This window comes from Suricata suricatta, chromosome 3 (genome assembly GCF_006229205.1).
Source record: "Suricata suricatta isolate VVHF042 chromosome 3, meerkat_22Aug2017_6uvM2_HiC, whole genome shotgun sequence".
NCBI lineage: Eukaryota > Metazoa > Chordata > Mammalia > Carnivora > Herpestidae > Suricata > Suricata suricatta.
Genome location: NC_043702.1, coordinates 130,954,658 through 130,967,978, shown reverse-complemented (window position 1 = coordinate 130,967,978; position 13,321 = coordinate 130,954,658). Strand labels below are relative to the sequence as shown.

Genomic DNA, 13,321 nt, shown 5'->3' with positions numbered 1-13,321 from the left:
GTTAAATTCAGACTAGCAGGTGTATTCCATGGAATGTGAAGATGAATTAATAAGAAATTGATCAATTATATTTTAGTCATTTACACTTCTAATTGCTAAAGCAAATTTGTGGAACCTGTGTGAATGGATGAAGTCTATTGAGCTTAAAACCATTAATGGTATCACCACTGTTGATATTCCTGGATATAGCGAATATTTCATTTTTTATAATGTTTGAAAACTTTTAAGACCATATTTTAGTTTATTCAGGCATGAAAGTAGAATTTAGATTTTTTTTCATTTCCCACTGTGTTTAACACCCAAATTTTGACCACATTTCATGTACTAATTTTAGAAATAGTGTATCAAAGTATCTATCTAAACTATATGGTTTAGGAAATAGGAAATGTTTGTGTTTGGTATATTATGAGTTCTAGAACCAGAAGAGACTAAAGTCAACTACATAGTTGGTGGTTTTTAAGCCATGTTGCACAGCCTCTTGAAATGCCTCGAGCTGCCACAGGTTGGAGATAGAAAGGTGGATTGGGAGCATGGAACGTTGGCGGGCCTTTGGCCCTGAACCTCAGCTTTAGCCAGGCAGTTTTCTTGTATCAGTTTATATGTGGAGATTCCATCTAGGCTTTGGAAAAAAGTTTCTCTGCTAAGAAAAAAAAGATGGGAAGAGCACTGATCAAATGTTACAAGAGCCCATGTTTTATCATCAGGTAAACTATCCCTGAGAGGTAAGTGATTTGTCCACAGTCAAATTACTAGATTTTTCTTGCTATACCTTTAAAAGGCAAAATATGCATAACAGTTATTGGGATGATCAGTTGGTTCTTGATGTTTTTAGAACTCCTAACATGATCTGTTTATTATTTTCCTGTTTTAGTTATATCCTGTCTACTTTTGAAAAATAACTGTGCGTATAGAGGGCCATTAAATAAAAGCCTGAGTACTCGAGGGTTTAAGCTAAGTTTAAAGGCACAAGAGCCAGGAAGTGAAGAATAAGATAATTTCATCATAAAACATATGCAAAGAATTATTGTAAAACTTGATTTAACACTAAGCCTCCTAGAAGCTAAAACAAAACACAAACAAATATATTCTGTGGGAGGTATGCCATGTCTCTCTTTCTCTTGAAATGTAAACTTTTGGGAAATGTTTTGTATCTTTGGAAATTCCTTCAGGGAATTTAAAGTACCTAGTTCAGTGCCTTATGACTTTTTTTTTTTAATGTTTTATTTATTTAGATACAGAGAGTGACAGAGCATGAGAGGGGGAGGGGCAGAGAGAGAAGGAGACACAGAACCAGAAGCAGGCTCCAGGCTCTGAGCTGTTTAGCACAGAGCCTGATGCGGGGCTTGAACCCACGAACGTGAGATCTGACCTGAGCCGAAGTCGGAGGCTTAACCGACTGAGCCACGCAGGTGCCCCGCCTTATGACTTTTAAAAGTTACCGAGTTGTTAAAAATCTTTATTTTGAGAGAGAGAGCATGGGAGGGGCAGAGAGAGGAGAGAGAGAAAATCCCAAGCAGGCTTCATGCTGTCAGCACAAAGCCCCATAAGGGTCTTGAAGTCATGGTCTCTGAGATCATCACTCTGAGATCACTACCTGAGCCGAAATCAAGAGCCAGATGCTTAACTGACTAAGTCAGTCAGGCACCCCAGAAGTTACCAGTGAAAAAAAAAATTTTTTTTACATTTATTTATTTTTGAGAGACAGAGTGTGAACAGGGGAGGAGCAGAGAGAGAAAGACAGAATCTGAAGCAGGCTCCAGGCTCTGAGCTAGTGGTCTGCACAAAGCCTGACACAGGGGTCAAACCCACGAACTATGAGATCATGACCTGAGCCGAAGTCGGATGCTCAACCAACTGAGCCACCCAGGTGCCACTAGAAGTTACCAATTTTTAAAATAAAGACATTTTCTAGGCATTATCTTTAACTATAGAAGGTATTTATAGGCGGTATTATTATATAAGAGAAGAGACGGAACATGTTTTTAAAGCAGTTTTTTCCAAAACATATAGGAATGTTTTTCATTATCTTAAGTAGAAGCATAATTTAGGGGGCGCCTGGGTGGCTCAGTCAGTTGAGCCTCCAACTTTGGCTCAGGTCATGATCTCGCAGTTCATGGATTTAAGCCCTGCTTCCGGCTCTGTGCTGACAGCTAGCTCAGAGCCTGGAGCCTGTCTTCGGATTCTGTGTCTCCCTCTCTCTCTGACCCTCCCACACTCGTGCTCTCTCTCTCAAAAATAAATAAACAACATTAAAAAAAAGAAGAAGAAGAAGGAGCATAATTTAGTTCTATCAAAAGAGAAAGCCCATCAGTCATCTTGAATAAGATTTAGTTTAAAGAATGGTGTATTTGGTTGCTATTTTTCTATTTTTCCAGGGGTGGGCAGTGTTTGTCTTTTTGTACACAGCTTAGAGGTAGTAGGTAATAGGAGAGAATGAATAGACAGTGCATATTCCTTTTGCTAAAAAGTCTTTTTTGGAACCATAATTTGTTGATCCTTGGTCTAGAAGAATCTGATGCCCCATGTGTGCTGGCTTGTGAAGATATATAACAGAACTATGAAAGTGCCCTGTGCTCTAAAATAATTTTAAATTAGAAAAGTCGCAGTTTATGATTTTGTGCACTTTTAATAGTATACTCAGTGGTTAAATTATGGATGTTTTTAACTTCAGTAATCCCAAAGAATGTACCCTTAAATCAATTTATAGAAAACGGTGTAGCTTTTTCCGATTTTGTTACCCATATTTAGTTGAAATCATTATATAAGCATTAAAGTATTTCAACCATGTAAATTTTTTTTCTATTGTGTCTAGGTACTGAATTTATCATTGTTATTTCCCTTTAGACATAATCTTAGTAAAGACTTTGTGAGACAGAAATCAAATGATTAATTCAAGGCTATAAGCCTAATTGAACATGCACTACATTGGAGAAACACCCTTAACTGAAATTGTGCCCATTTCTTCTCCTCAGGAGATTTACTAGTTTCATCAAATCTACATTCTGTCCTTTGTGTAGCATTTCTTATCTGTCTTTTCCCACAGGAATTTAGACTAGTCATTGGCTTTAGAAATAACTAAGTGTTTTGTAAGGAAATTACTTCTGTTTGTTTTATTTGATAAAGGAGAAGCCAGAAGCCTGGCTATAGCCATCACGTTAGATTAGAATTTCTGAATATTGTATAATTAATTGTTAAAATCTACTTTTAATTTTTGTTTGATCTTTCAGTATCTTCCAAACAAATACTTGTTTTTGTTTTTTTAATTAATTTTTATTTGAATGTTTATTTTTATTTATTTTTTAAAAGCTCTTTTATATATTTTTTTAATGTTTATTTTTGAGAGAGAGACAGAGTGCGAGTGGGGAGGGACCAAGAGGGAGGGAGGTACAGAAAGCGGGGCAGGCTCCAGGCTCTGAGCTGTCAGCACAGAGCCTGAGATGGGGCTGAAACCCACGAACTGTGAGATCATGACCTGAGCTGAAGTCGGACGCTTAACTGACTGAGCCACCCAGGCGCCCCTTAAATGTGTGTTTATTTATTTATTTAGAGAGTGAGCAGGCATGTGTGCAAGTAGGGGAGAGGCAGAGAGGGATGGGAAGAGAATCCCAACCAGGCTTCATGCTGTCAAAAAGGATCCTCACCCAGGGCTCAATCCCATGAACCATGAGATCATGACCTGAGCCAACATCAACAGTCAGATGCTTAACCAACTGAGCCACCCAAGCACCACTCTAAGCAAATGCTTGTATAAGTGATATAGAGGAACGTTTACTTTTTTTAAACTCACAGTACCAGTGAAAAACCATGCTGGTATTTCAGAATATAAACTACGCTGGTGTCTCAAGTCTCTGAAACTGAGAATATTAAAAGGAAACAAAACAAACACACTGTGGCATGGTTATTTTAAATGCCTTTGAAAAATATATATAGCACTCTACCTAATAATGGAAAGAATTTTTTCTGTTCTGGGCTTTGGTAACATTAGAAATTTGCTTAATAACTTCATTGTTCATAATTTTTAAAATCTTTGAAATTATTGTCACCACCTCTGAGAATTTAATGTAAGTAATTTTAGTTGAGAGAAAATTGTTATACCTTTAAATTATTTCTTGTAGATTAACTCACTTTGCTAATTTATAAGGAACAAAATTCTACTGGCTTCTCTTGCCCACAGCTATTACTCAGATTATTTATATTTTTGCTCAAGTTGTGTTGTGCAAAGAGAGAAAACATTATTTTCTTTTTTTTAAAGTGATTTCTTTTTTTTACATTATCTTTTTTTTAGTTTATTGTCAAATTAGTTTCCATACAACACCCAGTGCTCTTCCCCACAAGTGCCCTCCTCCATCACCACCACCTTTCCCCCCTCCCCCTTCAACCCTCAGTTCGTTTTCAGTATTCAATACTCTCTCAAGTTTTGTGTCCCTTATCTCTCCCCAACTCTTTCCCTCTTCCCCTCCCCCTGGTCCTCCATTAGGTTTCTCCTGTTCTCCTGTTAGACCTATGAGTGCAAACATTGTTTTCAAGAAATCTAGTATTACATTTGATGTAATGGAATTTGAGTTAAATCTCTGCATTGATTAACTGAGTTGGTTATGAAAAGGACTGCATGTAGCTTACGTGCTTTCTCCCAAAATGTGACTCTTCTGATGCCTTCATAGTAATCTGTATATGAAATAATCTCACTTTTGAAAATCTGTAGGTTAACTTGTTGCTAATTATCTCTCTTTTCTGAAAAGTATAATGTTCTTTCACTTTAAAGTTTACCATGTGGAGGGCTCTCTTTGGAATCTGAATACAGAATACCTGGATCAACTCCCAAGAACTTTGTCTTTAGCTAAGTTTAATTTAATGCTTTTTACATCCAAGAAATAAATTAGGAGTTGGGTGGAGGTATATATGTATACCTTTCTTAAGTTTCATCATTAACATTAGGTTGGCTTTCCAAAGACACTTTTATATTGTATACTCATTCTTACATATGTTTTCCTTCTTAATTTCTGTTAACAGCTAACAGCGTAGTGGATTTTACAACAGTGATGTTTCTGCTTCAGGATTCTAAAAATTTGTTACATGCTTTCAGTACAAGGTCAAATTATGATGGTATTCTTCCACAGGCCTTTGCTCAAGTCAACAAACTACTACAGACATTTGCAGAGGTAAGCTACCTTTGGAATGCTGAGGAGCGAATCACATGCATTCTAAAAACGTATTAGCAGATAAAGAGATAAAGGATATTTTAATTATAACTTATTGTAACACACTAAGGGCAATAAGTAAATCTGAAGTGAATTAAGGGAAAAATAAGCAATTCCTATTACAAGTTATAAAACGCATCCTCTTAGGGATGGATGTGTTTTATATGTCATCAGTAAGGAAAGAACGTACTTGATTAAGAGAGTATCTCATGAAGTAAAAGAAGCATCTTTTTAATAAACGAATAAGAAATATGTGATAATCCCTATGAAAAGAATTGATTTAGAGGGTGAAATGATCTTTTGGATTAAGATGACCAAAATATTGGTAATTGTATTTTTCCATGGCAAGTTTACTTTGAGAACTATTAGTAGGAAATAATGGACCTGGAATTGAGGGGACTGCAGCTTAAGCTCTGTACTGGAAGTGTGTAGGGAAAAATATATTATCCCTTCCCATCACAGAATGAGCCCTAAACCCCATCGTTAGTGAAACAAACATAGTGAACAAGATGGATCCTTCACGAAACTCACTGACTTATCAGATTTTCAATTAAGATTTTGAAAATAAAAAAAAGATAGGATTGATTGAGCTAAAAATAATAACGAATGTCAAGTTTTAAGTTCCTTTCATCAATTGGAAACCTAGAGATGGGAATTACCATGAAAATGTGGTGTTAAAATTTAGTGCTGTTTATCAGATAGTGGTATGCCTACTATATGTTGCCCACTGAGTATTTAAAAATATTGAATTGCTATTTATTCCTGGATCCTGATTTTACAGTTGCTACATTAGCAAGAGATTCATGAAGGCCACTAGTGAAGAATCTATATCCTCATTAGTGCTTTACCCTAACACCTGGGATTAATGTGCTTGCTAGAAATAACCTGTATTGTTTCCACAATTAGAGCTCTGAAGTGCTGCTCCTTTATTTTCATGTTAGAAACAATTCATTGTCTGAGTCAGCCAGGAACTTTGTGATTTTGCTTGGGCTTTTAAAATATACTTTTAGGGAGCCTGGTGGGCTCAGACAGTGGAGGATGCACCTCTTGATCTTGGGGTCATGAGCTCAAGCCCCATGTTGGGGGTGGAGATTACTTTAAAATAATATTAAGTATGGAAACCAATTTGACAATAAACTTTTTTAAAAAAATAAAATAATATTAAATATTTAAAATAAAATACATTTTCAGTAGGAGGAGTTGTTTTGTAGAATGCATTAAATTTGTTTGGTATATAAGCTAAATACTTAGTCCTGTCGCAGTAACTTGAGCAACAAATAGATTACTTCCAGGGGTAGGGTATCTGAATACAGTAATTATAAAATAATAATAATTAATAATAATAAAATTAAAAAAATAAAAAATCCCCCCCAAACTTTAGTTACCAAGTCGAAAATCAGGAAGAAAGGAATATGCATTTGTTTGCTTCTGAAACAAACAAAATGCTTGTGAGAAAACAAAATGAAGAGTTAACTAAAATGATCATTTTCCAGATTTTTATATAAATGAGGTGGAACAGGAAACAGATATATACGCTTTTCTTTTTTTTTTTTTTTTTTTTTTTTTTTTTTGGCTTATTTATTTAATCTCTGCACCCAAAGTGGGGCTCGGACTCACGACCCAGAGACAAAGAATCACACCCTCTTCTGAGTGAGCCAATCCAGCACCCCTACAGTATTCTTTTATAAGCCTTTCAACCACCAAAAAAGAAAAAAAAAAAAAAAAGGCTTGCTCTGCCAGGATGTTGGAATACTGAAAGTCAATCTTCTTAAACTTTAGACCTCCATGCCTCAGGATCCCCATCCTGCCTAGTTGTGTTTTTAACCTCTGGTTATTTAACCTCTCTGGGCCTTAGTTTCTTTGTTTGGAAAATGAATATAATAATTGTGCCTCAGAACTATCACGAGAATTAAATATAAATTAATACTTGTAAAGCACCTAGTGCGTTGCACTGAGTGAGTGCTACGTAGGTGTTTGGTAAAGTAATCCATCTACATAGTTACATACATGTCTATTTGAGAACTGAGGAAAAGAGACAGCAGGGTGTGATTTAAAAAACATAGAACAAAATGTCTTTCCACTCATGTATATGTATTAAGTTCATGAATCATGGAAATAGGCAAAAACAGGAAGAATAACTTTTACTTTTTGTCTTCCTGCACCCAAAGATAGAAAAGGGTAACATTTACTTTTACTGTTAGAGATCATAACCTTCAGTTTGCTGAAGGTCAAATCCTGTTTAAGAGTCTTACCAGCTATGTGACCTTGCATGAGTTACTTACCCTTTCTACGTCTCAGTTACAAAATATAGATAACAGTATCTGTTTGATACGGTAGTTGTGATGAGAGCTAATAGATACAGAGTTCTGGGTCTCCTGGCTGACTCAGTCAGTGGAGCATGCGACTCTTGATCTCAGGGTTGTAAGCTCAAGCCCCACAGTAGGTAGAGAGATTACTTGAAAAAATAAAATCTTTGAAATAATAGATGCAGGGGCACCTGGATGGCTCAGTCAGGTGCCTGACTCTTGATTTTGGCTCAGGTCATGATCTCATGGTTCATGAGATCAAGCCTGGCATCAGGCTCTGTGCTGAGAGTGTCAGAGCCTGTTTGGTATTTTCTCTCTCCCTCTCGCTGCCCCTCCTCCCACTCTCTCTCAAAATAAATTTAAAAAATAGATACATGGGTGCCTGGGTGGCTCAGTTGTTCAGCATCTGACTTCTGCTCAGGTCATGATCTCACAGCTTGTGAGTTTGAGTCCCGCATCAAGTGAGAATGAGCTTTGGGTGAACTCGTGCCCTGCTTCAGTGAGATCAGGATGGGTGGAGAGACAGGGAGTAAGAATCCCAAGCAGGCTCCACTCTGTCCGCATGGAACCCAAACTCACAAACTGCGAGCTCATGACTTGAGCCAAAATGAGGAGTCGGATGCTTAACCAACCAAGCCACCCAGGCACCTTTTCCCCAAGCTGATTTTTTAAAAAATTATTTGAATCAGTAGTATAGTTCTTATACTCTGCTCAGTATCATTATTCATAAATACTTAAAATATGCTCAGGGGCACCTGGATGGCTCAGTTAGTTAAGTATCTGTCTCTTGATTTCAGCTCAGGTCATGATCTCACAGTCATGATCCAGCACCCCCTGTAGGGCTACACTCTTAGTGCTGTTTGGGATTTTCTCTGGCCCTCTCCTTCTGCCCCTGCCTTGCTCATAAATGTGTGTGTGTGTGTGTGTGTGTGTGTGTGTGTGTGTGTGTGTAGGCACATGTGTGTGCACCTTAACATATAAAACATAATATGCTTAAGATCTATATTCCTAAATACTTTTCATTGGCCATGCTATTTACTGCACTACCTCCTTCCATCAACTACCAAAGTTTTTAAAGAGCAATCTACAACCATTGTTTCCGTTTCTTCACTTACTTCCTTAATCCTTCACAAGTAGAATTCTACCTCCACACTCTATTAAGTGAATTAGGTTATCATTTGCTTCCTAATGATCAAATCCACTCTTATTTTGCTCTTTCTTACTCTTTCTAGTTTCTCAACCTTTCTTCAGCACTTGGTGTTGTCCACCATTTCTTTCCTGAAACTTACCTCTTTTGGCTTTTATTGCTATTGAATACTTCTGACGCTTCCCCTATCTTGTTGGTCTCTCTTTTGCTTTTTGCTAATCCCTCCCTCCTTAAATTTGTCTACCCTTTTCCTTCTTTTTTTGCTATATTCTCTCCTAACAATCTCATCTACTTAAGAGGTTTGTTGAGAACAATTCCCAACTGTGTCTTTTAAGCTACAGACCTGCATATCCAATTACCTGCTAGATATCTTTACCTAAATGTCTTTTTATTCTTCACAGACAGCATTCTGAACACAAACTTATAGTCCATTTCTCCTCTTCTGTAACCAGCCCTTCTTCTTGGCTTTACTGAAGGTGGCCATAAAATCCAAAAATACAGCTAAATATACACAAAATGCCTACTGCTATTACATTACATGACATGTTCAGTGTGTTGTCCATCAGCAAGGCATAGTTTAATGTGCTGTTTAAGACTGCAGCAAATGTGGCACATTAAAATAGCATTTAAAAACTTTTTTAAACGTTTATTTTTGAAAGAGAGAGACACATACACACAGAGTACAAGCGGGGAAGGGGCAGAGAGAGAGGAAGACAGAATTCGAAGCAGGCTCCAGGCTCTGAGCTGTCAGCACAGAGCCCAGCGCGGGGCTCAAACCCGTGAGCTGTGAGATCATGACCTGAGCCAAAGTTGGACACATGACCAACTGAACCATCCAGGCACCCCCCAAAATAGCATTTTCATCATTTCCTGCACATGTATCTGTGATGTATATATGTGTTTATATGTTTGACTTTTACTGAATAAAACTGCGTCTTTATACTCCTTTGGAGATAAATTCAAGGGAGGTCAATCTATTTCTACTTTATGGATCTTTATATTTCCATTATTTATGCAATTATTCTTCTACACATCCAGATTCAAAAATTTTTAGGGTCTCCCTCATTCCCCGAATCTAGACTTTGGCCAAGTCTTTGTTTGATTGTTTGTTTTTGTTCAGGAAGATAGTCCATATTAATTCTAACTTTGCTTATCCTTGGCATAGCATTATTTATCCCGATTTGAGAAGTCCAGGACAAGGATGTCAAGAGAATTGTCAGCTCTTAAGATTCTTAAGAACACTGCAAATTTCCACAAGTGCCATCTCCATTCCACTTACACAGGAGCCCACATCCCCAAATCATCCATTCCTAGAACAGAAGTCAAGCCTTGATGCTATATTAATCTCTGCCAACACCGGAGGTGTGGCCAGGTGCACAGTGGTGACCCGTGAGACCAGAGCAGACACTGGTGTTAAGTGGGAGCCAGCCCCACATTCTTTCAGGCTAATCTGTACCCAAGCGACAGCTACAGTCTGATACTGATGACAGCCATTACCATGACTGTCATACCCCAGAGCCTTGTTTTGAGCTTTTCTCTCATACTCCCGAGACTTTCTCTAGGGGCTGTGTTATAGTGGAGGAGTTGTAGAGGTGGGGGAGAAAGGATGCAGGAGTCCCTCTAGAATGAACAGTGGAGTGCATGCCTAGGTCATGACAGCCAGCAGTCTCCTTTCCTGGAGGCTCTAGTGGAAGCTATAGTATTTTTTTTTTAATTTAAATTTTAGTTCACATACAGTGCAATATTGGTTTGAGAAGTAGAATTCAGTGATTCATCACCCAGTGCTCATCACATGTACCCTCCTTAGTACCCATCATGGATCTAGCCCATGTCCCCACTCACCTTCCCTCCATCAACCCTCAGTTCTCTGTTAAGAGTCTCTTGTGGTTGTTTTTCCCTCTTTCCTCTTTCCATCTCCACCCCACCCCAGCCTTTCCCCATATTCATCTGTTTTGTTTCTTAAAGTCCACATATGAGTGGAATCACATATTTGTCTTTCTCTGATTGACTTATTTTGCTTAGCTTAATACATTCTAGCTCTATCTGGCCAAGTCTTTAAGAATGTTTCTTGCATGGGCACCTGGTGGCTCAGTCGGTTGAGTGTCTAATTCTTGATTTCAGCTCAGGTCGTGATCCCAGGGTTGTGGGATCGAGCCTCGCATCCGGATCCACACTGAGCATGGAGCCTGCTTAAATTCTCTTTCTCTCTCCCTCTGCCCCTCTCTCCCACTGGTGTTCTCCCTCTCTCTCTCTCTCTCTCTCTCTCTCTCTCTCTCTAAAATGAAAATAAAGTATTTCTTTCAGAAAATTTTCTTTTTCTTTTTATTTCCTGCCTTTTCCTATCTAATTCAAGTTCTCAGGACTCCTCTTCTTGATTATTTTAGTAGCCTTCTGACCAGTCTTCATGCCTTTACTTTCTTATGTTCCACTTTGTCTTAGAGTATAGTTCTGAATCTGTCACTTCCTATGTTAGGACTGAGCTGGGGTGGCTCAGTCGATTGAGTGTCCGGCTTCGGCTCAGATCATGATCTCACAGTTTGTGGGTTCGAGCCCAGCATCGGGCTCTGTGCTGACAGCTAGCTCAGAGCCTGGAGCCTGCTTCAGATTCTCTACCTCCCTCTCTCTCTGCCCCTCCCTGCTCGCACTGTCTCTGTCTCTCAAAAAAAAAATTTAAAACTTAAAAAAAAAAAAAACTTTCAGTGGCATGAGGCTTACATTCCCTTCTGATTTTTATTTTCAATAATAGCCCTTTGCAATCACATTCTTGTTAATGGATTGTAATGTGCTTGGAGGCTTGATTACACGTGTTTATTATTGTATCCTACATGTTCTCTGTCTAATTTAATACCGTAGGTGTAAAAGTGTTCAAACAGTATTCTTAAATTGATATTAGCATGTTAGCTAATAAATGTCACTACAGGGGCATCTCGGTGGCTTAGTTGGTTAAGGATCCAACTTCGGCTCAGGTTATGATCTCACGGTTCATGGATTTGAGCCCTGCATTGGGTTCTGTGCTGACAGCTCAGAGCCCTCTGGAGCCTACTTTAGCTTCTGTGTCTCCCTCTCTCCCTGCCCTTCCCCTGCTCATGCTCTGTCTCTCATAAATGAATAAACGTTTAAAAAATTTAAAAAAGAAATGTCACTGTAATAAACACAATGGAAATATTGTTTGATATGATGGAAAAGGAAAATATTTTTTCTAGCTCTTATGTTTTTCTGGAAATATTCTGTACACAGTCAAGGACAAAGAATAGTCAGCACTTCTCGGAAAACTAGAACAATGTAAGCACAATTGGTGTTCTGTTTCTCACATGTACTAGTGAAGGACTAGCTGAAATTCATGTAATTCTTATTTCCCCAGGTCAAGGCAAAACATAAGCAAAATCCTTCAGAAACTACAGTGGGTGAAAAGCAAGAAGATACTTCTTTGATGAAATCTAATAACCAAGAAGTCACCATTTTCTCAGGTTCTCCTCTTCCCCAGCCCAACAGGCATCAGCAAATCTGGTCTGTTCTAGAGAATGTTTGGACTACATTATATCAGAACAGGTACTACATTTCTAAGAATTTTTGAATTCTAGGGTTTTCCATCATCACTGTTATTCATGGAACAATTACTGTTTGTGTTGTGAGTTGAATATATTAGATTGCCTTATTGAGGCACTTTTACCAAATCAGTGTCTTAGAAACAGTGATGTTTAAATAGGGATGCAATCAGATTTACCTGGAGAGTATGAAAAATCTATATACCTAGGCTCTAGCCCTAGAAATTCTGATTCAGTAAGACTGAGCTGACACTGAGATAGTGCATTAAAACAAAAAAACTCTCTCCAGGTGATTCAGATGTGAACTCAATGAGAGGCATTTCACATGTATGTCAAAACCAATAAAGACCACCTAGATTGGCTGAACAAATTAGGATACAGAGCCTTGGTAAAATTTAAAATAATCTAAGAAAATGCCATTTTGGATTAGGGAAAATTCATATAAGGCTTTTTGAAAAGGAAGATAGGAGCACCTGGGTGGCTCAGTCGGTTGAGCATCTGACTTCGGCTCAAGTCATGATCTCACAGTTCGTGGGTTTGAGCTCTGTGCTGACATCTCAGAGCCTGGAGCCTGCTTCCAATTCTGTATGTCCCCTCATGATCTGTCTCTGTCTCTCAAAAATAAATAAATGTTAAAAATATTTAAAAAAAGATAAATATCTTTATTCAAAAGGAAGAAATGTGGGACCCCTGGGTGGCTCAGTCAGTTGACTTTCCAACTTCAGCTCAGGTCATGATCTATAGTTTGTGAGTTCGAGCTCTACATAGGGCTTACTGCTGTCAGCTCAGAGCCCACTTCAGAGCCTCTGTCCCCCCTCTGTCTGCCTCTCCCCCACTCACGTGTGTGTTCTTTCTCTCTCAAAAATAAAAATTTTTTATTTAAAAAGGAAGAAATACTTTTATTTCTTTAATACACATGAAGTACTATGTTCCTGATAAAATGCAAATATAGAAATCATTTGTGAATAGTTCTTTAAATGCTGCTGGAGTAACTTAAAAAGTAATTTAAAAGAACTGACTTTAAAGTAGGCCAACACTCTCTCCCATACTTTCCCCCAAACCTGTAATCTTTATATAATTTTATATATATTATATAATTTGCCAGTCATACCGTATGCTGTTTAG

At 38.0% G+C, this 13,321-nt stretch overlaps 1 protein-coding gene across 1 annotated transcript in view; it reads left to right on the top strand.

The window, feature by feature from the left end:
- The window catches only part of SWT1 (SWT1 RNA endoribonuclease homolog), a 90,506-nt gene that overhangs the window by 34,551 nt on the left and 42,634 nt on the right, over window positions 1–13,321 (top strand). The window contains 2 exon segments of the mRNA XM_029935187.1: window positions 5,011–5,159; window positions 12,013–12,200. Coding sequence (XP_029791047.1) covers window positions 5,011–5,159; window positions 12,013–12,200 — 337 coding nt within the window.